Source organism: Nestor notabilis, unplaced genomic scaffold (genome assembly GCF_000696875.1).
Source record: "Nestor notabilis isolate BGI_N333 unplaced genomic scaffold, ASM69687v1 scaffold11106, whole genome shotgun sequence".
NCBI classification, from domain to species: domain Eukaryota; kingdom Metazoa; phylum Chordata; class Aves; order Psittaciformes; family Psittacidae; genus Nestor; species Nestor notabilis.
Window position 1 is genome coordinate 1 of NW_009933325.1, and position 25,655 is coordinate 25,655.

A 25,655-nucleotide genomic window follows, 5' to 3' on the forward strand; every position below is an offset into this window, starting at 1 on the left:
CCCACGGTCGGGGCTGAGGGGAGCGGCCCCCCGCTTCCCCAGCGCTCCCCGGAGCGGCCCTGTGCGCAGCAGGAGCGAAGGTGCGTGGGTAAAGTCAGCCTAACGAGCACGGCATGCTGCTGGTTCCCTTTTGGAGCGATTCCTCTCACTGCTGAGGGATCTCTTATGTAACTTGATACTGCGGTCTCAAGAGAAGTTTTCCCTGTTTTCAGTTGACCTCATTTCAGTGAGCTACATAAAAATACGTGCAGTTAGTGGTTTAAGCACTATTTCAGAATTTGCACTGGGCCTGTGGATATTTACTTCTCTACGTTCTCCTTACGTAGCCTATAGAAGTTCCTAATTTTCTGAGAAAAAACTCTCCTCACATGTGGAAGACATTAAATTATATCTGTTTCTGCTTCTTGTTTTGCATTCTTACGCCATCATTTATTATTTCAGAAAATAAATATGCATGAATTATATATAAACAATAAAGCTGTGGGTTTTTCTTTTAATTTCTCTGTAGAGAGCAGAAATAAGGTCGCAACTATGTCCTGAGAATATGAGGGTTGCCAAAATAAACAGTAGATACGTTTCAGAGGAAAACAGTACATATCAAGTAACTGTTGAGTCATAAAACCCTCAAGTTACTGTAAGCAGATGTTGGTTATAGCTCATATTGGTGGGAAGTATGTAATCACCACCCATATAGCCACCCACTGTCCATTTCTGGTCCTAAAACTTCCCCAAAAACGTGTTTCTAATTTTATGGAAACCCTTTGAAATTTGGCACAGTTTTCAAAAGTATGTAGAGGGGAAGAAAAAAAAAAAAAGTCTGCCAGAGCTTTGGCCTCCAACTGTGAAAACAGACACTGCCTTTTCAAGCTCCTCTCCTAGATCCACTGACCAACACCCAGAAGAGAGAATTTACATTCTTTTAGAATACAGCAGGAAAATGAAGGTCTGTATGCTGCTGAATTCTGCTTTTGGTAACATTTACATCTGTTGTTCTAAACTGTCAGCTATTGCACAAGGCCAGGCTCTGATGTGAAAGTATTTCTTTTAAAGAAAAAGGAAAGGAAAGTACTTTCGAACATACTGCAGGGACATTTTTGCTTGTTGCTTGTACAGATTGCAGCAGCTATAGAGAGTGGAAGGATTTAATTATTTAGAAGCCATAGAAGTGTGCTTCAGGCAGTATTAGAAATGTAATTATTGTTTGTTTCTTTCCTGCAGACCCGGCTAAAAATAATTTTTGGCGTGGTTATATGCCTTTTCCTTTCCTTATTACTGATGTGTATTATACTGCTTCCATCAAGAGGTAAGGCATTTGTAATGTAGTGCAAAACACAGTATCTTTAGCTATTATGGCTTCTAAAGTTCACAGAAGTTTGTAAAATCATCTTTAGGATTGTCCTGTCAGAATTGTTATGGCTTTATCACTTTACAGAAATGTACTGACAGCTGAATATCCTGAAGGTAGAATTGAAATGCCAGCAGATGCTGAAACAAGGAACTCCTTGAAGTGAAAAGCACCTGAATTAACTTTATTGTGCATGATAGATAATGTTCTTAGACAGGACTGCAAAAGTAATTCTGAGATCTCATATTTTGTTATTTTTTGTGTTAGAGGTTAGGAGACTCTCAGAAACTGTTAGTAATTTCCTTCGACTTGGTGAACTTGTATTTGGTTTTAAATTGTTGTGTAATAATTATAGAAGTTATCTAACCAATTACAAGTTGAATATTTTATTGTAGGTAGGGTATGATTGCTTGTGAATATATTTAACGTTGCTTTTGAAAATTAAAGTCAGCATTGTATAAAATAGAGATGTAAAGTTTGCTCTATTACTGTTATGTATCGTTACATATATATTTGCTCTAGTATTATTGTGCTAGCTGTAGGAGTGTGGTCTGCTGTGTCCTCTAGTAAAGTCTGAAGTTCATGTGGTTTGAAATTTAGAGATTGAGTGGCATTCTTTTTATGGCAATCTTTTTCTATGAGAGGTGTGTTAAGGGCAATATGAGTATTTACATGGCCCTTTCACTATAGCAGATTAATTGAATGCCTCTGAAATAATTAAAATAATAATAAAAAGCCTCCATTCCACTAACAGTATCTATTTAAGTGGATTCTTTTTTTTAATGATTATTATTCTTTGTTCATGTGTTGGCAGTGTGACCAAGATCAAGAAATCAAATTTGCATTTTGAACTAAATGGTGTAAAATCAGTTATCTGTTTGTCTTGTGCAAGTTAAGTACTGTAGTTAATATGCAGGGTTTGTGAAAGGTGAAATCTCTTTACTACTTTGTATTTCTGTGGAATATGGTAATCATGGGTTGTTTTGTTGAGAGAAGAGTTGGAGGTTTCTGAAGCAGTTAGGATTGATCCTGTTATGCAGCATGTGAATATGAGGATAGATCATATCAAGGATAGATCATGAAAGGTACTCTAGGAGGAACTGAATGTGTTTTTCCCTTCTGAGGTTATCATGTACCAGGTCACTGGTCTTATTCTGAGCCTCTTTGGTACCTGACCCATTACAAAGAACTTGTTTCAGCTGTATAGTTTCTAGGAATAGTGACTTGGTGTCATATCAGACATCACATTTAGATTCAGTAGGGTGATAAAGAATTCATCTTTCTTTACTGAATGCTTTTGAAAAAGTATTTTAGGCACTTGTGGAATAAGCAATTATGTTGAACGCAATTATATTGATCACTTCTGATTATGGCTTCTTACTCACAGGTGGAACTGCAAGTGCTGCAGTTACCTGTTCGAATGCCTGAACCTTTTTGAATTCTTTGTAGTGTACTGATCTGTTGTTAATGGAAGACATATAAATTAATTTTGCAATTACAAATTTTGCAAGTCAAAGACAGGAAATAGCTACAGAAATGGAATGTTGTTTGCACATTCCACCCTTGCTACTGCTTAACTGAAAGGATGTGGCAATCTAGAAAGATAATTCATTGCATATGAGAAATGTATAGACACAAACCAACCAAACTTCTGCTTAAGAAATCATCAAAGAAAAATGTCATTTGTAATTCTGAAAGCACTGGAAGAAGTATTTGGTAATGGTTTTGTCTACTGAGTTTCTAGTAATTTCATGTTCTTCAAACATCTCAAAATGTGATAGCTGGTTTTGGTTTACACATGTAAGAGTATAAAACTGTGAAAAATTTTCAGAAGTTATACTGGAAAACAATTACCTGTTTGGATATGATAGTAAGGGGGAAATACTTAGTTGCAGTTCTATACAATTTCTGTGGGGCTCAGAAAAGCAAATGGGCAATCTCAATACAGTGAATGGCATCTATGCCTAAGAAATTAGTGACATGGTTTTGACCTTTTTTTGAGTCAGGGATGTGCTGCGTGATTTACCTAACTATGGTAACCCAGCTCTAAACTGTTCAGAAAGGTTCTTTTCACTTATACACTGCTGTATCTAGTCCTATTCTTCTGCAGCATAAACAAGAAAGAAAAACTTGTCTGCAGTTGAAAAGCGATAGCGGAACCATACGCAGTTGCAATTAACTGAATGTATTGCTTAGCTGCCAAATTAATCTTTTCTTTTGCTCTTTTTAATGAATATTCAGAATTAGGACTGTCATGGTTTAAGCCCAGCTGGCAACTAAGTACCACATAGCTACTTGCTCACTCCCCACCCCGAACCCCAAGTGGGGTGGGGAGGAGAATCAAGAAAAAAAAGGTAAAATCCATGGGTTGAGATAAGAACAGTTTAATAATTAAAATAAAATACTATAATAATAGTAATAGGAAATAAAGAGGGAGAGAGGGGAATCAAACTAACAAACAAACAAAAAAACCCAAACAAGTGGTGCAAAATACTATTGCTCACCACCTGCTGACCAATGCCCATCCTGTCCCCAAGCAACAATTGGTCCCTTCTGACCAACTCCACCCAGTTCGTATACTGAGTATGATGTTCTGTGGTATGGAATATCCCTTTGGCTAGTTCAGGTCAGGTGTCCTGGCTGTACTCCCTCTCGGCTTCTTGTGCCCCTCCTCACTGGCAGACCATGAGAGACTGAAAAGTCCTTGACTTAGGGTAAGTGCTACTTAGTAACAACTAAAACATCAGCGTGCTATCAACATTATTCTCAGCATTTTACCAACTACTAGGAAGAAAACTAACTCTATCCCAATCAAAACCAGGATACTGCCTGTCAATGTTTCTGTCCCCATTGTACGCTTGACCTACACCTGAGACCAAGCCCCTGCTTCTCTCATGTTGCAGATCAGGTCAGAGGGCACACTTCTTAGCCAGGAAGTGGAGCAGCCAGTTTCTTAGGAATAGGTGGTGTTCTTTGCTACACGCCAGCCATATCCATTTTCTGATTCAATAAATTCCTCCCCATGTTCTTCTGCAAAGTTAACCAGGATTGCTTCCATCACTGTGGAGTGGAAAAAAAATGCTTCCAGTCAGGAATTTGGTTGCTGGCACTAAAGTCAGCTAAAGACAATGCTCTTTGTTCCTGTTTTCTAATTTAAATGGATGTCTGGATATTTGACTTAAAACAGAAATAAAGAGAAATTCTCATCTTCTTGGCCATCTATCAAAATTGGCAAGTGACAATTAGAGGTTATAAGCTTCAGCACTGTTGCTGAAGTTTCTTGTAAGTGAAAATCAATAGCTTACTGTGACCGTGTGCTTCCACCAAACTCTGGTGGTTCAATCTTAACTATAAGTTCAGGCTCAGATCTGAGTAATCACATAAACCTAGCTGCAGTGATCTGTCTGCTGGTGGCAGAGAGCTAGCATAAGGTTATTAGAACAAAGTAATAAAAACCAATATTAAGATGGGTTAAACTGATTCTTACGTCTTCTGTTTGGTACTTTAGACTACATAAAAAAATTGTAGGAATCCATACTAAAATCTTTCTAGATAAATTTTCAAAACCCAATATTCTCTATTAGTTTATGTTCCCTTAAGAGCATTCAGTCTGCTATGCTTGTGCAGCAGCAGTCTATGACAATAATCCTGGGATTGTGGGGTTGGGTGGGCCTTTTCTTTCCAAATCTGACTAGTGGTTTGAAGAAACTCTTTGTCATTTAGATTCTCAAATTGGCATGAAGTGCTTACCCAAAACAGGATCTATTGATTTTCTGTGCCTATTCACATGCTGGTGGCAGAATAAATATTCTGATTAGGACTATTTTAAAGAGGTTACCGAAAAAACTTTCCCCTCTAAGTCTATGCTTAGGAATGATATATGATGGCTATGATCTAAGGTTAAATTTTTATACTAGCTATTCTTTATATTTTCTGAAAACATTATTTTCAATAACTGAAAGGGATTATAGTGATTCTTTCTTAGTCTATCATTAGAGAGGAGAAGCTTTTTCCCTTTTCTAGACCCTTAGCAGTAGAGATGTTAAGAGTCCATAGTAAACAAAACCATTCTCATTCTAGCATGCTTTAGCTTTCTGTACACAGTTTCTGTTTGTAACAAGAGGTGTATCATACTGAGGAACATGACTAGTTCAGACTTCATCTTTTCTTCTCATTCCAAAGGGTGTTTTTGAAGTAGCCTTCACTGAGAAACCGTGCTACACCTCACAAAAAATGACTGAATGTAATGTGGGTATGGAAATGCAGATTGAGCTGATGTGGAGCTGAGTGTAACCAGAAGTTCTGGAGCAGGATCAGGAGCATTGGAATTCATTTCTGATGCTGAACTGGGCTGCGGTTTCCTCAGGTGGAAGGCTGTTTTCCTGTGTATGTTGAAGGAACTTGTGCTCTAGATACTCAGCATCAGGCCACAGAGATAAGAATGAACAATCTAGTCCAGAAGCAGAATATAACACTGTGACAACCCGTGTTCATTTGCAAGTCATCTTGCCATGTAGCAGTGGATGCTAAATAAAATAAGTATAAAAATACATATATATTAAATGTTTACAAATACATATAAAATACCTATATGTAAACTACATACCTATAAAATACCTATATAAACTACATATATAAAAATAAAAAATACAGAAACCTGAACACTTATTGATTATTATGTATACTTCCTTTAATTAAGGTAGCAGTAGACACAATTTATATGGATGCACGTTAGAACATGTCATGGAATAAGTCAATAGGGCTTAGAAATCTAATGCAAGGGTTGTATTGGTCTAGCTGTCTTTGAAAAGGAATAATTGTGATAATACAAACAGAATTTCATAGCGATGGATTGCTGTGCATAAAGTTAATCTGAGCTTAATGTAATTGAAAGTTCTGCTTTCTGTGTTTTATTAAACTCTCTCACAACAGTGAACTGAACAGTAAAGGAGAATGTATCTGCCTAAAGCCAGTAACAACTAATAGGTGCTTACAGGCTTATACATGTATGTTGAATACACTCAGATGCACAAGTGAATAATTATGGTCGTGGAATATATAAAGTAAGTTACACTGGGAAGGAAAATAACTGATTTGATGCACAGAGAAATACAGAACTACACACTGTAGATGAATGCAAATGGACCACAAAGGATTAAAACTGAGGAATGGGGTGAAGGGAAAAGAGCAAAGCTGAAATTTGGTAAGCTTTCATTTCTGTGGTTTGCTCAGCTATTTGCTTCCTTCTTGTCCCTTGGCATCTTTTTTCATCTTTGTTATTTCATAGAGAAACAAAACACAACAGAAGAATTTACCAGGCTAACCAACAGCCATCCAAATCATTGTCTATATAGTGCTGCAGACATATAAAGTAATCTTTGTATTAGGGTTCATTCTGTGAGCAGAGATTTTGAATACTTTTATTGAACCAGTCTTTAGGTACAGAAGAAAGAATCAGCAACAATTATAGGAAACTATTAAAGATGGTGCTTTTAATTAAAGCATTTAAAGATATCTTCTGTTGCCTAGAAACAAGCATTCAGAATTATAAGTAATCAAGTAAGAAATAGTTGTGTTCAGATTTTTTGCAGTCCACTGGTAGAAATTCAGATAGGAGTGGACACATTTTGAAATTCATTAGCAGTCATAATAAATTATCACAGAATATTAAATATGTATGTGAGATGGCTAACAGAGTAAAGGTTTAAATTAGAGCTGTGAAAATTAGACCAGAGAAGAGACATTTGTGATATTGCTTGTCTTTTTAGTAAAAAAATCCTCTTAGTCAGAGAGACGGAACCAGGAAATGTTACCAAATTAAGGTATCAAAAAGAACAGCAAATATAAGCCTCCTGTACACATATAGATCTTAATAGTGGATTTCTTTTGCAAACAGGCTTCTTCAAATGGGGAATTTAAACTGAAAGGTAGTGATAAGTAATCATCACTCAGTATAAATAGAAGTAGATTCTTCTTTGGAATTATTTTTTATGCATTTTTTTAAGAGCTTGACATCTTCTGTGCTTGTCATTAACATATCAAAGATCTCTAGTATACAGTCATGACATTAGCAAGAAGAATTAACTTCTTATTGAACTTCTTGAGATATTTTCTGGACATATTGCTAGCTCAGAGTTTATACAGATAGGTTTTTGCCTGTGGATTGGCATCCAGTTTTATTTCTCATGACAGCTTTCTTCTGCATTAGTGCAGACAAGGCTGGTGTCAACAGTCAACCTGACATGTGTATTCTACAGTAAGTAATAGTCACTTAGCAGAAGAAAACACGTATTATCATTACAAAGTACTATGGAAAAGAATATGAAGAAACATTTCTCAGGAAGTCAGTGTGATCTTAACAGAGGGGGCAGCTGTAATGAGGAAGTGATGGAGCATGATATGAAACCTGAGGGCAACAAGTCATCTTGATTATCTGGTTGTCATCTGATTGCTCTGAAGGAACAAACAGGGGAAGTGGCAGAGATCTACTCAGCTGCAGTGTGACATCCCCACTATCTCTGAAGACCATGGCAAAAGTCCCCTTGATTAAAGGAGGAAAGCATAGAATCCAGAATGCCTAGACTTAAAAGCTGCCATTATTGTGGTACTGAACTTTAAAAAATGGCCTTTATCAGAAATGTCCTATGTCTTTTGAGGATTAAATTTTTTTTTTTTACATTTTTATAAAGGAATTTTTTCATTTTCATGCACTTAGCAAACCACCATTTTCGGCATTACCCAATTCCCATACAGGTGATTGTCCTTAAATTTGGTTTTAAATTCTGCCCTAGCTTAAGGTGTTTAGTGTTGGGAGGAAATATAGTCAGACAAGAGCCACAAAACCAGACACAATTTCATTCCTTATTTTTACGCAGCTATCCAATATGCTTAGAAATCTAGTATTAGAGCACCTTTCTTCTCTCCAGAATCACTGCCAATTTCTTTTGCAGCATTAAATTAAAAGTTGAAGTTCAGGTTCACTCATTCATTATTTTTCAGCATTATATTCATCAGCATACCTTAATCTATTTTTTTTTTCATGTAGCTGCTAAGAAAAATATGTGAGTGGTGATCATTTTGGAAGCCTTATATCCATCTTCTAACACTGGTTGATGAGGTATTTATGAAATTTGGCAGTAGGGATTTGTAAGCACATCCAGCTGTTTGACTCTTTGCTGAATATGTGCAAATCCCTATTAAAATAGTTGTCTCTACATAGCACACAAGTTCATGAAACCCATGCTTTAAAAAAATTTTGATTTGTCTTCTGTGTGGAAAAGGCTCTTCTGGGGCTCAGAGGGTCTGCAAGTGAATATGTCAGAGTGAATAAATGACTGGGTGAACTAAATCAGTTTGTGGTTTTGTTTTCCTAAAGGTAAGTCCTTCAGAGACTGAAGGACATTACCAGAACAGTAACAGAGAACTTCCATTTCTGCTGTGCCTGCTCTCTGCATACTTCCAGGATTATGCTATCCTCACTATTCCCTGGTGCTAAATAGAGGAAAAAAAATACATATATATTGGACTAGTAATTGCTTCTTTGTTTCTTTTTCTTTTTTTTTTTCCCCACACTTCATGCCATTGTATTAACAGAAACTTTCTATCATCTTAGTTGTCAACACAGATGGTGGACCCAGAGCTCTTACGCTGGAGGATTACTTGAATGGAAACTTCCAATATAAAACATTTTTTCCATATTGGGTGTCAGGTAAGTAAAACCTTTCCTCAAAAATACATAAGCCTTTCTAATATGTATTCCCAAACTGGTTTACACAGACTCAGAAATGTATTTTCCTTCCAGCTTTACTGTGAATGAATGCTAACTATGAAATTAAACAATCTGCTAGTCAAAACTTATGGCTGAAATTTACTATGCTGTCAGTCATTCTAGAAATTCCAGGTATTTGATGTTTCAACAGACATGTTTGAGTCAAGTATAATTTTATACAGAGGCTTTCAGTGTTTTATTTCTTTTACTGTCATATTCATTGCAGCAAGTGAAAGAAATCTATCAGTGTCAGTCATTTCTTAAGCGATCTTCTTTGTGTTTGTCACAACACTTTTTCACTTACCATTTGTAATAATTGAGGTAGCCTATCTTACAGGCCCCATTCTTTCTTGTTTTCATAAGTACTAACCTCTGCAATGAGCCCGGCAGATTTTATCTCATTTAAAGAAATGTTGATACTGCTGAAATTCCTGAGTTCCAATGCATTGCATAGAAAATAAAGTTTAGCTTCTGAGTAAGTTCCTTAAGGTAGAAGATAAAGACATGAAGTTAATTGCTACTGAGATATGTGCCTGTGCATGGCTGAAATACTAGTCTTGTTATCACTGAATCAAGCATCAAAAGGCTTGAGCTAGATTGGATTACATTCTAGTACACACACTACCACTCCTATCTGTGCACTGCTTCAAGCAATTGTTCTCTGACTCGAGACAAAAAACATAGTGCCCATTCAGATGAGGTCTTACCAAGTTAGTTTTTAACCACAGTTTTAGAACTTAACTGAAGCTTTCCAGGACATTGCTAGCAGCAGTTCAAATTTTATAATTAACGATTTGAAGTATATTAACATCACTTGTATGATACAAAAATTAGGTCACCATTTGTTAGAATTCTGTCTGAATGTTTGAAGTATGTAGGCAGCATATCACCTAAACCTAATATTTTCCTTCCCTCTTTACATCCTTCTCACTTAGACTTATCTTTCCTCTTAACAGTCACAAAGCTCACACAGAAGTCATGCCATAGATTCCATAGATAGTCATGCCTACAGCATTCCATATGTCTCCTTTTCTTCTGAAGCAAGGAGTTAAAATTGACTATCTTTTCCTAAGAGTGCCTGAGATCACCACAAATGCTGTTGACACAAATCACAGAAGTGTGCTCAAAAGATCCAAGGGTGATCTAATTTCCTAAAAATGAACACCTTATACAATGTTTCAGGCTGCTTTGAAACTGTTAAAGTCTCTCTTTCTTTAGCTACACCATGTAATTCCTGCTCTCTGTTTTTAACAGCGAAAATAGTGATGTGAAACTAAAATTCTCATCTTAATTTTCTAACAAACCATAGCTCAGGTCTTGAGCACAGCTTGGGTTCAATTCCATATACTTTGAAGGCCACTCATTCTCGCTTTGTAGGGCCTGTGTGAGTACAGGAAGCATCATTTACATAGTGTCAGTTACATGATACTGCTGTTATCCATGGAATCTGTAGAAATTAGAATGTTCTCGTTTTCTTTAAAACAGCTGCATTATGATACTGACCTTCTAATGGGTCTGTCAGTGGTATTCTTTATCAATTACTAAAATCTGGCATGTAAACATAAAGTTAACTAGCTGATTCTGTGTGGAGTGTGTCATCTTGAGAACGTACTCAAGAACACTGAAATCAGTTTGTTGACAACTCTGTACCTTGGCATCACCAGGAAAAAAAAATTATATAGACACCAAAAGAGTTTGCTCAAAACCTATTTATTGGCAAGAGTGTGAATACTTTGATAAATGAATCTTTTCTATAGTATCTTCTGTGCAAGGTAACAGCCCTTTTATCTTGTTCATAAAGACAATGAATATCTTCATCAGTCTGCAGAAGATGACATTATTCTCTACAATGTTGAAATGAACTACCCAACTACCATCATGACTAACAGCACAATGGTATGTTCCATTCCAATTAATAAAAAGGTAGCAATATGCAGTTGCGTTTCAAGGACCAGTTTAGGAGTGAGTGGATTAAAACTCATCAAAACCTTTTTTTTCTTTTTTTTTTTTCTTTTTTTTTAACTCGAATCTAATCTACTTCTTAATCTTTCAGAAACAAGTTAATGCTTCAAATTATTTGTTGTCATCTGACAAATATTTCATAGCTCTGGAAAGCAATTATTCAAAGGTAACTAATATACCACTAAATATGTTTGGTTCCATTTAGTATTTCATTTGTTGTGGTTGCTATAGATAAACCTTTCTTAGTACTTTCTTGAGAAAGAACTGAGCTATGAAAAGGCAGCCGATTACTTTTAGATTACCTTTTCCAAGTCAATAATATTATTTTCTTGCGTAATTTTTTCAGCTGTGGAGATACTCTTATACAGCATCATACCACATTTATGATCTCATATATGGGTAAGGCCAGATATTTCTTACAGAGAACTATGGTGAATACTTTGTAGTGATGTGATTGCATTTCCACTGAAAAACTCCACATTAATGTGACTACCACCCTGCTTTGCTTTTGCCTGAATCTATCAGGTTGTTTGCTTGAAAAAAGTGGCCTTTAAGAAAATCATACAATCGTTTCCCCTACTCATCCAGGTATCTGGATTGATTTATATTTCATGCCCTAAAACTTTCACTGCTTATATGATTCTCATATATTTTCCTTCTTTGCATAATTTTCTCCCACCCTGTCTTGGGTGCTTGAGTCCACTTCAGCTTCACAACTGTCTTCATGTCCTTCTGTTGTCTAATTCATTCTTTTTATGGTTGATCTAATCTTTAGTTTTCCTCGAACTCTCACTAAAGGAAAGCACTTTCCTTTAGTGCTCCACTGATCTTGTAACAGTCCATTCTGGGTTCCTCAAAAGTTTACAGCTTCTTCCATGGCATTTGGTCTCTTTCCCAAGATCTTCCCCAAACCACTACTTTTTCCACCCAAGTTTGAAGAAGGTCATCTGTCTCCCCAGTCACTTTTTATGCCGTAAGTAGCAGTGTGACCAAATGCTTCTCAGTTCTGATCATAAGGGGCTGCACTGAGCTGCTCCACTCTTGGGAAACTGTTGGTTCAAGGTGACAGGAAAAGATTGCTGCAAGCTAATGTGAGTAGAGAGGTACTGCATGTGGGTCCTGATCCTTAACAAACGTTGCAACCACTGCTGTTTTGCTTACCTTAGCATGCAATATCCTGAATTCACATTTCCCAGTAACTTGCTGAGACTGCAGATGGGGGAAATGGCTGTAGATGGTTGTGCAGTATTTAGAAAGAGATAAGGCTGGCTTCTTCGGCTGTGGAATGTTTTCAAAAGGTTGAGTTGGAAGGCTTTACCAGCACTGGTGTGCACCATCACATTACTGCATGTCTCGCTGCCTGCCTTGATTTTGCATTGCTCAAGAAACAATAAGCTGTTAGAAAACATAGGCCTCAATGAATTTTATATGAATGTACAGTATAATGATCCATTTGCACTGTGCACAAAATTCCATCTCAACTTCTTTCCTTTTTTTAGTGGTTTTGTAACAGAAAATCAGCTTCCACATAAAATTCAGTATATATCCTGGTCACCTGTTGGACACAAATTGGTCAGTAAAGATAACAAAGCGCTAAAATTATTTTGCTTTGTGTGGCTAGAAAACATTTATTTGTCTTTGGTTATTATTTTGCTAGGCTATATTTTTGACAGGACTGTATTAACCTTGGTTGTAAGCAAGAATGACAAATACACAGTTTTAGCTTGTTAAAATTTAGCTTGTCTGTGTCTCAATAGAAGAACTGTGTTCTCAGCTACATTACGTGTTTCAGTTTGCTGGCCAATCTCCCATCAAGAATCGACCAACATAATTGTATATCAGCATAAATGTAGTTTCTGGGCTTGAAAACCAGTGTTTTCCTTTGACACTGTATAACATATGTGTTAACTATGGAGATTTAAAGATGTAATATTTAAAATATTTTCTAAAATTTTCACCCTAGAAAATAGCTGTCAGATTCTTATTACAAAAAATGTTATTTTCTTTTCTTTTTAATAGCTACTTGATATCTCAGTAATGATAAAAGACCTATTGCATATTAATGAGTTTGTAAACTTATTTTATTCTTGGTTCCAAAACATCAGCCCAATAACAATTAGTGTTTTTTTAACTATTTACCCAGTATTGAAAAATATTTGTGCAACAAAATATTTTTAAATGTCATACTCATTTCAGAAAATCCCCAGGAGTGGGCTACACATGAATGGACAATTTATTAGGAATATTTTTCCATGTTCTAGGAGAGTATTAGTTCTCCCAATTTAGTTAAATATTGTCTTTTATTTTATCAAGAATTCTGAAGGCGGTTGCCTATCTTCCTATCTTCCTAGTCTGTTATGGTTTTATATCCTTGTATCTGAGAGTTTTAGGAGCTGCTTTGTTTTTCATTCAAAGCACAAAGTAGTTAATGTTACACTGATGTTGCTAACAAATGCTAATAGCTTCAGAAGGCATGATTTTCTAAGAAAGTGAAGTTTCTGGTGCTGGTTTCTTAACCACATGTCCATTCGTTTGATTGAAATGTAGAGACACCCAAGGCCTGCCAGCATTTCTTGCAAGAACTCTCTTTTGAAAACTAATTTATTAGACAAGAACAAATTAGCCCAGAGAGAGTAAAACCGTTTTTTATCACATCACCTAGGCCTTTAGACAGATTTTTAGAAGTCCAATTATTTTTATTTTAGTCATTGTGTATTTTTTTTATCTTCTAGTTTTGGCAGAAGCAGAAGGAAAAGTCACAAACTACTTTGACAGTCACTTATAAAACACAACAATTTGAATGAGGTTTTGAATATTTTTTTTTTTCATTATTTTCAAGACTAAAACTTGCCACAAAATCCTCTGAAGGAGCTGCTCAGGATTTATTCTGACATATGTGAACATAGATTTTGGCCTGTAATGTATAATTTATTTACTGAGGTGCCTACTCTTGCAGAATTTGCAAGGGCTGTTAGTGTAGCATTTATTTCCCATTCTGTGGGAATATTCATTGTGTCTTCTTGTTGGTGTAGTGTAAGCGCATTGGCTGCAGAAGATCTTACTTTAATCCCTCTTATTGGTGCCTGTACTCATAAGAAATACTTTCTTGTGTTTAGGTATATGTATATCAGAATAATATCTATTTGAAACAAAGTCCAAGAGAGGCACCAATTAAAATAACTACTGATGGAAAACAGAATGAAATATTTAATGGGATTCCCGACTGGGTCTATGAAGGTAAGTAAATCTTGAAGGACAACAACTAACACGTTAAACACTTTGTTTAGATTACTTGGTTCTCACAATCCAGTCTAAAATATGTGTGATGATACACTATTTTTGGAGCCCTAAGGATTACTTCAATTCCATATTTTATTTTCCATACAATGACTGCATTTTGTATTCATAGTGTGTAAACATAATCCTGGGTCTTTTGTTACTGAAACTATATTGGAACTTTATACATTGGGCTTCCTTCTGCTGCACAGGCAGTAGCTGGGCATTAAGCTGTAATGGAAGTTTTCATTTAGGTGAAAATTTGGCATTTCAGTGCATAAAAAAATAATTTAAAAAACCCCACATACACACAGGAAAAAAGTGATTTAAATGGGATCTCTGTGCCTGTTTTGAGAGTTCTAAAGGCCTTTCAGAATTGAGATGTATTGCAGTATGTTCAGTGTTATTTATTTAGTATAACTCTCTTTAAATATCTAGGTGCTAAATGATAAAATAGATTGGAATGATAAACAATGATAAACTATTATGATTTATTTTTTTCCTCAGAGGAAATGCTGGCAACAAAATATGCATTGTGGTGGTCTCCAAGTGGAAAGTATTTAGCATACGTACAATTTAATGATTCTGACATACCAGTTATTGAATATTCCTATTTTGGTGAGGACCAGTATCCTAGAAAAATAATTATTCCCTACCCAAAGGTATGTTTTATCATTCTTTTGGCTTACTTTCTCTTGAGAAATGAGTTATGGCTCATTTGATAAAATTAACTGTGCTTTAAAATTGGTCATATTATTACAGTAGTTAAATCTATTACGGCCTAAATTTATGGGGGGGAGGGAAAAAAAAAAAAAAAAAAACCAAAAAAACTAAGGCCACGTTCCAAAAAGCTATAGGTACATTCAACACTATAGATATTTAATAATATCAGTGAAATAAATGGAATTACTCATGTAAGTAAAGAGCATGTACAAGTGAGTGCTTCCATGGTCAAGCGTTTTTTTCAATTCTGTTTACTTATCGTGATGTGTTAACTATGCAGCTGTTATTTTTCATTACAGTAAATTTTGAAAAATAAAGGCTATAACAGCTTCAGTTTATTTGCACACTTCATAGTTCTTTTTGATCTCAAGGGGCTTTGGATTTTAACTGCTTTCAAGTGCCAGATCTAAGGCAAGAAGGTTTTGGTTTGGCATTTCTTCAGCATGTTATTAGCTCTCCTGACTCTTGTCATGCTCGTATGATTGCAAGTGATCATGTTAATGCATCTTAAGAAGTTACTCTACTGTCAGATGGGTTGCAGTTCTAAAGTAAAGCTGGATGTTTTAAACCACGCATGGAGGAGAATTAAAAAACTAATAATGTATGCAATGAATAAGTAAGCATGAAATCAGTTTAAGCTAAACCATTTTATTTCACAGCTGGGATGTCAAAGAGCACTTGCAATCCTGTGAATATTCTCCTAGACTTTTATACCAAAGTAAGCATATGTGTGCTGCACAGATCCATAATGGAAATACAATGCTGATTCCCATCAAGTACATTTTCTGTAAGGAAAGGCACTAAATTTAACTGTTTAAAAGGTTTTCTTCTTTGCATATGAAATGATCCAAAGTACCCTAATACTGCTTTAGTGCCACTGTGAGATCTTATAAGACCACATTTGCCCTATTATGCTCAACTGAATATGTATTTTATAACTTATCTCTTTTCCTGCAAAAAGTGTTGTTATTTTCCTCATTCTGAATTGTTCAGAGCCTGATTTGAGTAACCTGATACATTCTCTTTGAAGGCTGGGGCTAAAAATCCTACTGTTAAAGTGTTTATTGTAGACACAATTAATGCTGAAGCATTTGGTCCTAAGAAGATGCCAGTTCCTGCAGTCATAGCATCAAGGTAGTGTGCCCTCAAATACGTCTTTTCTTAAAAAAAATATAAAAAATTCTATTTGTTTTAAATGTTTCAACCTCTGAGTTGTTTTCTAACCGTGGAGTGTCATATTCATCTCCTGGATGGATCAGAAGCTAATTAGAAATGCTGTATTTTGATTCTGTCCATATCATATATGGTTACAAAGGACAAAAAAAAAATGCCTAAGACACTGGAAGCTTTGATACTATCTTCCACAGAACACTATGGGGGATACAGTCTGTAGCAGTGCTTCTATATTCCTGTTCTTTAATAACCACTCTTTATTTCTTTTTTTATTATTTTTAGTGATCACTATTTTACTTGGCTTACCTGGGTAACAGATAGTCGAATCTGTGTGCAATGGCTAAAGAGAATCCAGAATTTTTCAGTCTTAGCTATTTGTGACTTCAAAGAAAATTCAAATACTTGGGACTGTCCAGAGGTAATATGGCTGGAAATATAAGTTTAATACTGCTGAAATTATCATTTGCTTAGGTGGTCTACCTGTCTATACCTCAGTGTAGATCGTTACAGATCTCATGTACAGAAGCCTTTCTGAAAAAATATTTCTTTAAAAGACCTTGTGAAGCATGAAGACTGTAGACATTCATAAATCCATATAGATCCTGAAGGAAAGGATAACTCTGAATTTCAGTAACTAATACGGAAGTCTCGTTTATTGTCTTTTAGTATTGATGGTGCTTGCATGTCTTGGTTTTAGAGTTTATGGCACAGAACACCTATAAAAACTAGCATTAGACTGAAACATGGAACTAATGGGAAATAAAAGATAAAAATACTTATAAAAGTGTTCTGCATAATTGATAAATTGCAAATTCAGAGTTTGTTGATACAGCATTTCCAAGCTGAAAATAATTTTTATTCCTCTATATGACAATTGTTGTAAGGGGAGGGGGGGGAGGGATAAAAAATAAAAATAAAAGAAAAGAAAAAAAATAACAGGATTTTTTTTTTCCTAGGACTCTCCCACAATCCACCAAAGTACTTTAACACAAGCTTAACTTTAAGCATGTAACCAGTTTTATTTATTTCAGTAGGTCTATTTATGTGTTTAAAATTAAGCATGTGCTTAATTGCTTTGCTGGAACCAGACCAGAACAATTAACATCTTGCAGGACTGTGTTCATGATCCTTGTTTAATTGCATTTCTCCATGAAACCTTATTTATGGAGTCACTACTGACGTTTCTACAACTCTATATTTATACAGTGATACAATGCTTTTATCACATTAAAGTTTGCACAAATGGCCAATTGAAGGAGTGTGAACAGATGGGAGTGCTGCATTAGCTCTATTTGCTGTTAGAAAGTATATCTCTGTATGTTTCCATTGGCAAAAAAAGTTCTCTTGTTGATTTCAGATTAAATTGAGACTAATGTACAATAAATGTGCTAGGCTTTATGTGCTTGAAAATAATAACAAAATCTACAAGATGTTCCTAAAGTGTCGATTCATCAAAAATGTTCACGTTTGAGTCTTGCTTATGGTGAATAGACCATAGAAACCAATATGACTTCAGTGGAACTATTCATGTGAGTAAAAGCTAGGCATGTGTTTGTGAAATCAGGATTTCCTATAGAGATGCCAGTCCTCTAATTAAATTCTGTAAATACTTTAATAGACAGAAAAATCCCATAGAGGTCAATGGGACTACTCATATGAGGGAAGTTAAATATGTCCTTAATGGACTACGTCATCAAGATCTGAGCCTTAATTCAAAGAAAGGAAAGTAAATTTAAGATGCAGATATAAACCAACACATCCTATTTTTCTTATCTTATAAAAGAAATAAAGTCCCTCTTCTGAGTTAATAGCCCAGTGGAGCCCTTGTGAAGTACTAAACAGCCTTCTAAGGGGCAAGTACCTGCAATTTTTTCTCAAATAAGTCACTTTTCAGGGAGTAAGTTTAAAGGGAGAAAGCATGATTCTGAATATTTATGAGATTACACTGAGAATAGCAAATACGAACCATAGTCTTTAGAAAGCAAATTTATTGTGTTTATTTCAGACAGTGAAGAAATACTGTATTAAATGAACAGTATAAAGAAAAGTTTGCAAGATAAAAAATGAAATATATTGTTAAATATTAAATCACTCCATCCAACAAATGATATTATACTCTTCAATGAAAAAGTCTTAGAAAAGTATTGAAAATGCACTAGAAATTTTAGAAGTAAAGCATAAATAAAAATGTACCTTTAGCTGCTGGGGGTTCTGATCCATTTATGCTCAGCAGAAGACTGTTTTAAAATCAGCTTTAAGAATGTTACAAGGACTTGAGACCTGCTAAACATTTCCATAGTCTCAGGGTATGATAACCTGGTTGGGTTTTGCTGCTTACATTACCTTTGCCAGTCCTTAATTCATTTTCTAAATACTTTCTTTCTAAGAATTTTTTAAACTGTTGAAAATCAGGCCCTTTAATATCTCTAATCTGAGCACCAAGTACAGAGACCCTTGGTTTCTATTTACTTAGATAAAGTATTTGGTTTGTGGTTTTAAGGTTTGTTTAAAAGATGTACCTAGTAGTCACATTATCTGTGTTATAAATCAACATCACAGCTTTGAAATGAAAGGATATATGTCAAACGAACTAGCTGAGAATCTAACACAGATTTTTAATATTATTATTCCTGAAATTGTTTTACTCAGGGTTTTTTGCTGAAAAGTTCATGAGATTAAGTAGTTGTTAATTCTTACTTTCAGTGAAAACGTTGCATAAGGTTAAAAAAATTACTTGAGCTTTTATTTAGTTCTGATGACAGTTGTTAAAAAAGAATATTTCAACATAATGGTATTAACACAGTAATATTATTTACCTCAGGCAACCCTCAAGTCCCTGAACATTCATAGCAAGTGTTCTAAAATACATTTTTACAGGTGGCTGTAGATTTTTTTATTTTAAGGTTTTGAATCTCCATAAACTCATTCTTGAGCTTCTTAAATGATTGTACATTTGGTTTTGTTTTTCAGAATCAACAGCACATAGAAGAGAGTCAAACAGGATGGGCAGGCGGGGTACGTTTTCTTGTTGCATTCCATTTTGATTTAATGAAAAGCTACAGCTTTCTGCATATTCACGGCAGTGAGTTGAAACATGAAGCATCATTCTGAGTCATACAACACTACTGCTTAAACTTGTTGCACTCTAGGATTAAGACTTTAATGCTGTGCTAGGCATAGTATCTGGCTACCTGCTTTCTGAGTTTAAAAACTTTTTCTGTCTCCTTTTGCAAATTTTTGACCAACTGATTAGACACTATACTGAAGGGAGGGAAGTCATGAAAAGAGGTAGATTCATACTGTAGTGTAATTCTTAGAAGCATCCTGGAGACAAAAAATAGATGTAAATTTCTCTGATGTCATTCAAGACAGAAGATCAGACATACCATAGCATTTTAAGAAGAAAACCTCTCTATTCAGAACACAGTTTTAGTGCCAAGGGCTGCACATCTTCAGCTAGGGAAGAATCTTCAAGGTAAAATATCCCACTTACAATGGTAGTTGATAGTCCTCTGAAGTTACCCCTAAGCAAAAGAATTTTTTTCTACCCTTAAGTAACCTTTATCTTTGAAGAGACATAACACCTATCTTACTCACAGGAAAGACAAACATGCAAGGACATTGTAAGAGCATAGAATACGATTTTCAATTATATTCTAAGAGTGAATATGTATTATTGCTTATTTTACTCCACAGGCAGGCGGAGTTACTAGAATTCAATATGGGGAACCTCACACTCTGCCTGAGTATCCTGCAGTGGACTTAAATGAGAGTTTTGCTTTTTAGTACACTGTCCTTCAAGAGATGTGCTTTTACTTGAAATGAAGATTACACATTTACAAGATTAGTTATTTTGGTCCCTTTCTTGTTTCACCACTTTTATCAAGGTTGTAATGACAGGTTTTTATTAGAGCTAAAGAAATTGCAGACATGCATAAATCCCTGCGTTAGCATTTATGGAATTTCAAGTATCAGGAGTATTAGAAGCAGGCTCCAGAACAATTCAGCTTGTGGTCACAGGTTCTAGTTGAGTTTGGGTTACTATTATTCAGAAGTCACTCACTGGGGAATGTTCGGTGCTATGTTTGAAGTGCTTGCAGGTCATTCTTCTGTTCATATTCTGAAAATAAAACACAGCTGCAGTAACTCATCTTGACTGACAATTTTAGTAAAGAGGCGATGGTTTGAAAGGAAACAAAAGTAGAATGGTCTTACCTGGGGTAATCTGTTCTTTAACATTAATGGAATAGTATGGGAAGCTTCAGATATCCATTTACTTAGTGCTGTATTTGCTCAGTGAATCAGCCAAGCAGGATTTTCATTCTGGTACCATTCATGAACATTAGCTTTATTCAGAAACTTATTTTTAAAAAATCACCTCTACCTATTTTTAAATAACAAAATACAGGTCATTCGGAATATAAAACAAATTATTCCATTTGTAAGTAGGGAGCTTGCATTTGTGGGGTGCTTGAGGTATCTATATTATCAGTTTAAGTCGTCTGACATGACAGGTTAGAAGCTGTAATCTGTACTGACTGGAAGATTGAATATCAAAGGTAAACACCTGTGCAAAGTACTTTGTCCCATCTGATTAAATAGTCTTGTTACTTTTACTATATGTACTATAACCTGCTGATCAGCTTGGACAGTCTTACTTACATCTCATCTACCATTTTCCTTTTATTGTTTCAGTTCTTTGTTTCTGCACCATATTTTACATCAGACAGCAGTTCATATTACAAAATTTTTAGTGACAAAAATGGTTATAAGCATATTCATTACATCAATGGCTCCGTGGTAAGTCAAGCAAAGTGTTCTATATTGATCTACTGTAAGTTCCTGAAATAATTCCACAATATTCAGTAACTTGTATGTCTTGCTTCACAGGAGAATGCAATCCAAATTACAAGTGGAGAATGGGAGGCAATATACATTTTCAGAGTAACAAATGATGCAATGTAAGTAGCGTGAAGAAGAGAACATGTTGTGAGTGTTGTCGGTAAAAGCAGCACTTAATCATTTGAACACCATTCATTAACTCATAAAGTTATAACTAGGTATAATTTCTTTGTTATCTGAATGTATCCATTTGTATGCAAAGGCACTGCACAGGTTTGCAAACTTTGCTTATGGGAGATTCTTCACAAATTGTCTTCATTTTTCTATTTTCAAACACCCACCTTAGAGACACTTTTTTAGAAATACTCAAATTTAACCATGTGGTTAACCCTTAAACACTGTGTATTTACTTCTCTTTTTACGGTCTCTCATTCAACTTACTGCATAAGTAGACACAGATTACATAATTACATAATAGGAGTGATTAGCTTGCGAGAATTATAATAGAATACCTATATATATGGTTTATTTGTCATCTAATCAGAGTTTGAGCAAAGATCTATTAAGATATAAGGTATATAAGCTTAACTTACTCTTCCACCACATGCAGAAGTCTCAAAAAGTCTAAGTTAACTTCCAAGATGGCTTTTCATCTTGATGCTGGTTCATAGGTCATCACTTCATGGATTATTTACTAACATATAAATGAATTTACAGTTTCTATTCAAGCAATGAATTTGAAGGCTATCCAGGAAGAAGGAATATTTACAAGTAAGTGTTATCAACATTATCTTAATGATACAAAGTTCGTAGAAGACAGCTGTGGATTTGTTATTAAAATAATTTAGTTTCAAAATGTTTAAAGTGTGATTTAACAAGCTATTTTAACTAAATCTTGACCTCAGATTATATCTGAAAATTTAGGACAAATAGCATCTAAAGTTTGAACATACTCTTGGAAAAAAAACTGATAAAAAGGGAAAACATTTATTTTTAAATTGAACTGTTCTGAAAGTACAGTGTCTATGTTCTAGAATGTGAGGCAGACACAGCTGAAGTCAGTTGTGGCAAATAAATATTGCTTTATTTTATTTTTTTCCTAGAATCAGTATTGGAAGTAAACCTATCAGAAAACAATGCATTACTTGCAATTTAAGGAAAGAGAGGTGCCAGTATTATACAGCAAGGTTCAGTGAACATTCTAAGTATTACGCCTTGATCTGTTATGGTACGTATAGTATGGGAGCAAACATATAATCAGTTGTTCTAATTTATCAGAGTTGTAGATAATACTGATTATCCCAAATGATATCCCAAATTTCACAACAACCAGGAGAGATTTCCAGAAACTTTTCCATGTCCAAAAACCTTGGAAAGGTGTTTCAGAACATTGAAATATTTTCACTTTTTTGTTTTTTTAAACAAAAACATTGGGATTTTTTGAATTAAAACCAGATTTTTGAAAGTCCTTCATGGCGCAAAATAGATTCTAATGTGTCTCACCAAAGTCATGTTTCTCTTGCAGCAACTCCAGCAGCATTTAGAAACACAAGTATTTCCAATTCATGTGATCAAAGTTAGCAATGACAGACTATTACAATGTGTTTCCCAGCTGAAACTATTAAATATGTGTCAGCCACAAAATGTTGGATACTTACCTGAGAACATTCTTAATAACTGAATTAAGAAAAATTCATTTTGTGAAGATGCACAATCATTGAAACTACTTGTAATGGAATTATTAAATGAAGTCTTGGCTCTTTTGAAATAAGTTAGGTGATTTCAGTAATCCAACATTTTATCCATTGCTGTAATCAAATAACAGGGAAGACTGAAGTCACTATCTGAGAAAAAAAAAAGTAAAGAAAAATATCCGAGGTTTTCCTTTTGCATATTTCATCTAAAGTTTACTGTTGTTCTGATCTTGCATTGACTGATCATCTGAAGAGTTCCTGAGAACTTCTGTTGAGCAGAGAAGCAAATGTAGCAAATAATAACACCTTTCAATCATTCTTGCACAAAGTAGCCAGTAAGGTCATCACCATATGAAAGCCACTCACCTTCACAAATAGGATGTGGCATGTTCTCAGAAGAATGTTTCACATTGTTAATTCTGTATGCACCTTATATAATCACATCTCAGGTATTAACCAGATGTCACTTCATCTCTAGAGATGAAGAGTTTGTTAGTAGATTTAAAGTTGCTTTGATTAGGTTTGCTAAGCAATGCCTGTATGTATACAGGCCTATGTCACACAGTACCTTATGTATTTCATGCAGCAGGTATTAGTGTGTTGTACAGCAGAGAAGATTTAGGTTTGTGAATCAACTCTGAGCTCTTTAACACCTTTTAGTTACCAATCTTAATGTAATACAAACTCCATCATAAAATTCCAGCTTCAAACTATAAACTGCCTTCTTATCATTCTATGACAGGTCCTGGGATTCCCATTTCTACTCTTTTTGAGAACCACGGTGATAGAGGTACTGTAAATATCATGCCTATTTCTGAGCAATTTTTTTTGCCATTGATCTTCACTGTGCAGATCCTCTAATACAATATTTGGATTGTGATCAAGAAGCCTCTCATCTTGTTATCAAAATATCTAGTGTCTTTTTAGATTTTCCAGTTAGTAAAAGCTAAATATCAGTGAACACACTTTATTTTCATTCCTGAATCCAGCACTTTTATAGCACCCTGACGTTTTTCCTATTCCTACCCTATGGATGCAATGAACATCAGCAACTCGTCGTCTACTAAATACTGAGTCAAGCTTTGTAGAAAACATTATTGTGATTTCCTAACTATTCCTTTTGACATTTGGATGAATACAAGACTTTCTGAGTTTTTTGCGGAAGCGAACCTGCCCTATACAAAATGAAGCAGTGTACTATTTAGAGTTTGCAGTTTGAGCTGTTGTGATGTCCTAATTAGAATTTGGATCAGTGACTTGCTTTTCAGCCATCAGCAGAGGTGTCAGGGAAGAGCAAAAGCTCTTTCAGATGATCAGTTTAAACAACTGCTTCAGACAAGGTGAATTATTGATAAAAGATGGAAACTCCGGCAAGAAACATTCAGAGCCCTCATTCTTTAAGTAGCCTTTTAGTGATGACTGTTTACAACCAGGCCAAGCAGGAATTTGCTAACCATGAAAATATTAATTACTCTGCAGTGATTTTTCTCTCTCTGACTTTTGTTTTTCCCTAAAAAATTTCTCCAACTTTCTCCAGTGCTTTCTCCAAAGCACTCAGTCCTGAAATGTTATGAAAACTAGCATGGTCCTATAAAACACCTCAGTGATTTGGCATTCCTCCTTTCTTCCCCAGTAATCAGTGGAAATGCACTGATATTTCTACTGCCAGGGTCTTTATAGTTCAGCCAGTATTGATAAATCACTGTTAACTCAGTGTTTTCTGACCAGAAGACAACATGAGGAAGACAAATGCTGCATTAATGTTAAGCTAAATTAATCAGTGGTGATTCATGTAGAAGTCAGTGAATTGCAACATAAGATTATTTTGACTACAATAGGAGTTGGTACATCTTAGTTTTTAACCAAAATGTTAAATGTTTGCAGATGGAAAAAATTGGTCGACATGTCTGTTGCAATTGTGCTATAAAAAACATTGTGTTATTCTGGTATTTCTTTTTCAGAAGGATTAAATAGGTTTAAAGGTTTAGATACAGCTAATGCATGGATTTTTTTCAGATTTAATCCATTGTCACAGCTCTCTGTTTCCTATGATTCATTATGACCTTGTGTATCAAGGGCCTCTACTACTTCCTTATCATGGAGTGCAGCTAAGTGCCAAACTACAGATACCTTTGTTTCTTAACCGCAAGAGAGAACAGTTTCATTTAATGGATCTTCACCACTGGTTTCATGATACCTCACTCTGCTGAGCTGTTATTCTTCTGGAATAAAAACAAATTCAGGCTTCTCTTTGACTTTTTCATGACCTTTTTTGGTTTAATTTTCTTTAAGTAAGTTCCTGGCTTTTATAATCTTCTGTGGTGCAAAACTATTTTTAGTAGATCCATTCTCATTGCATTTGTCAGCATTTTGAAAATATATGAATTTTAGTAGCAGGCATGCAGTTAAACTAACATACACTTGTTTGGAAGCTACTTCTAACATGCCTACAATTCATTTGTGTCAGTGTGCAAGTTTCAGGAGTTTTGAGGGGAAGGACTGAAAGCGTTCAGCTGAGTTTGGGTGAGTATCCAGTGCTAGGATGATCTTTCAGCCATAAAACCCCACTTGAATCTGCAAAACTTTTCAAGATTGAAAGAACAAACTCCAGTGTTGTATTTCTGGCATGTCCTGAACACTATGTAGCTCAAGAAGTGCTGAGAGAAGTACTTTGAGGGTTTGGGGTTTTCCGGAAGCAGGAAGTGGTAGCCATTAAAAAAAAAAAAAAAAAAAAAAAAGAGGCAAACTAACCAAGAAGAATTTCCATCAGTTCTAAAGGTTCTTTCATTTTTAAATTGAAGTTGAAAGTCACTGATTTCCATTACGTACAATATTCTTCATCCGTCACTACTTACGGGAAAGCACATAAACA

At 35.2% G+C, this 25,655-nt stretch overlaps 1 protein-coding gene across 1 annotated transcript in view; it reads left to right on the plus strand.

Moving 5' to 3' along the window:
- Positions 1 to 705: 705 nt before the first annotated feature.
- FAP (fibroblast activation protein, alpha) overlaps positions 706 to 25,655 on the plus strand; it is a 39,889-nt gene continuing 14,939 nt past the window's right edge. Inside the window, exons 1-17 of the mRNA XM_010016830.1 lie at positions 706 to 943; positions 1,219 to 1,303; positions 8,958 to 9,053; positions 10,915 to 11,009; positions 11,167 to 11,241; positions 11,422 to 11,474; positions 12,575 to 12,647; positions 14,192 to 14,312; positions 14,859 to 15,013; positions 16,105 to 16,208; positions 16,530 to 16,665; positions 19,218 to 19,262; positions 20,943 to 21,047; positions 21,138 to 21,208; positions 21,807 to 21,860; positions 22,193 to 22,317; positions 23,526 to 23,573. Of these exons, the coding sequence (XP_010015132.1) occupies positions 938 to 943; positions 1,219 to 1,303; positions 8,958 to 9,053; positions 10,915 to 11,009; positions 11,167 to 11,241; positions 11,422 to 11,474; positions 12,575 to 12,647; positions 14,192 to 14,312; positions 14,859 to 15,013; positions 16,105 to 16,208; positions 16,530 to 16,665; positions 19,218 to 19,262; positions 20,943 to 21,047; positions 21,138 to 21,208; positions 21,807 to 21,860; positions 22,193 to 22,317; positions 23,526 to 23,573 (1,447 nt within the window). The 5' untranslated portion in view covers positions 706 to 937. The remainder of the gene's footprint in view (positions 944 to 1,218; positions 1,304 to 8,957; positions 9,054 to 10,914; positions 11,010 to 11,166; positions 11,242 to 11,421; positions 11,475 to 12,574; positions 12,648 to 14,191; positions 14,313 to 14,858; positions 15,014 to 16,104; positions 16,209 to 16,529; positions 16,666 to 19,217; positions 19,263 to 20,942; positions 21,048 to 21,137; positions 21,209 to 21,806; positions 21,861 to 22,192; positions 22,318 to 23,525; positions 23,574 to 25,655) is intronic.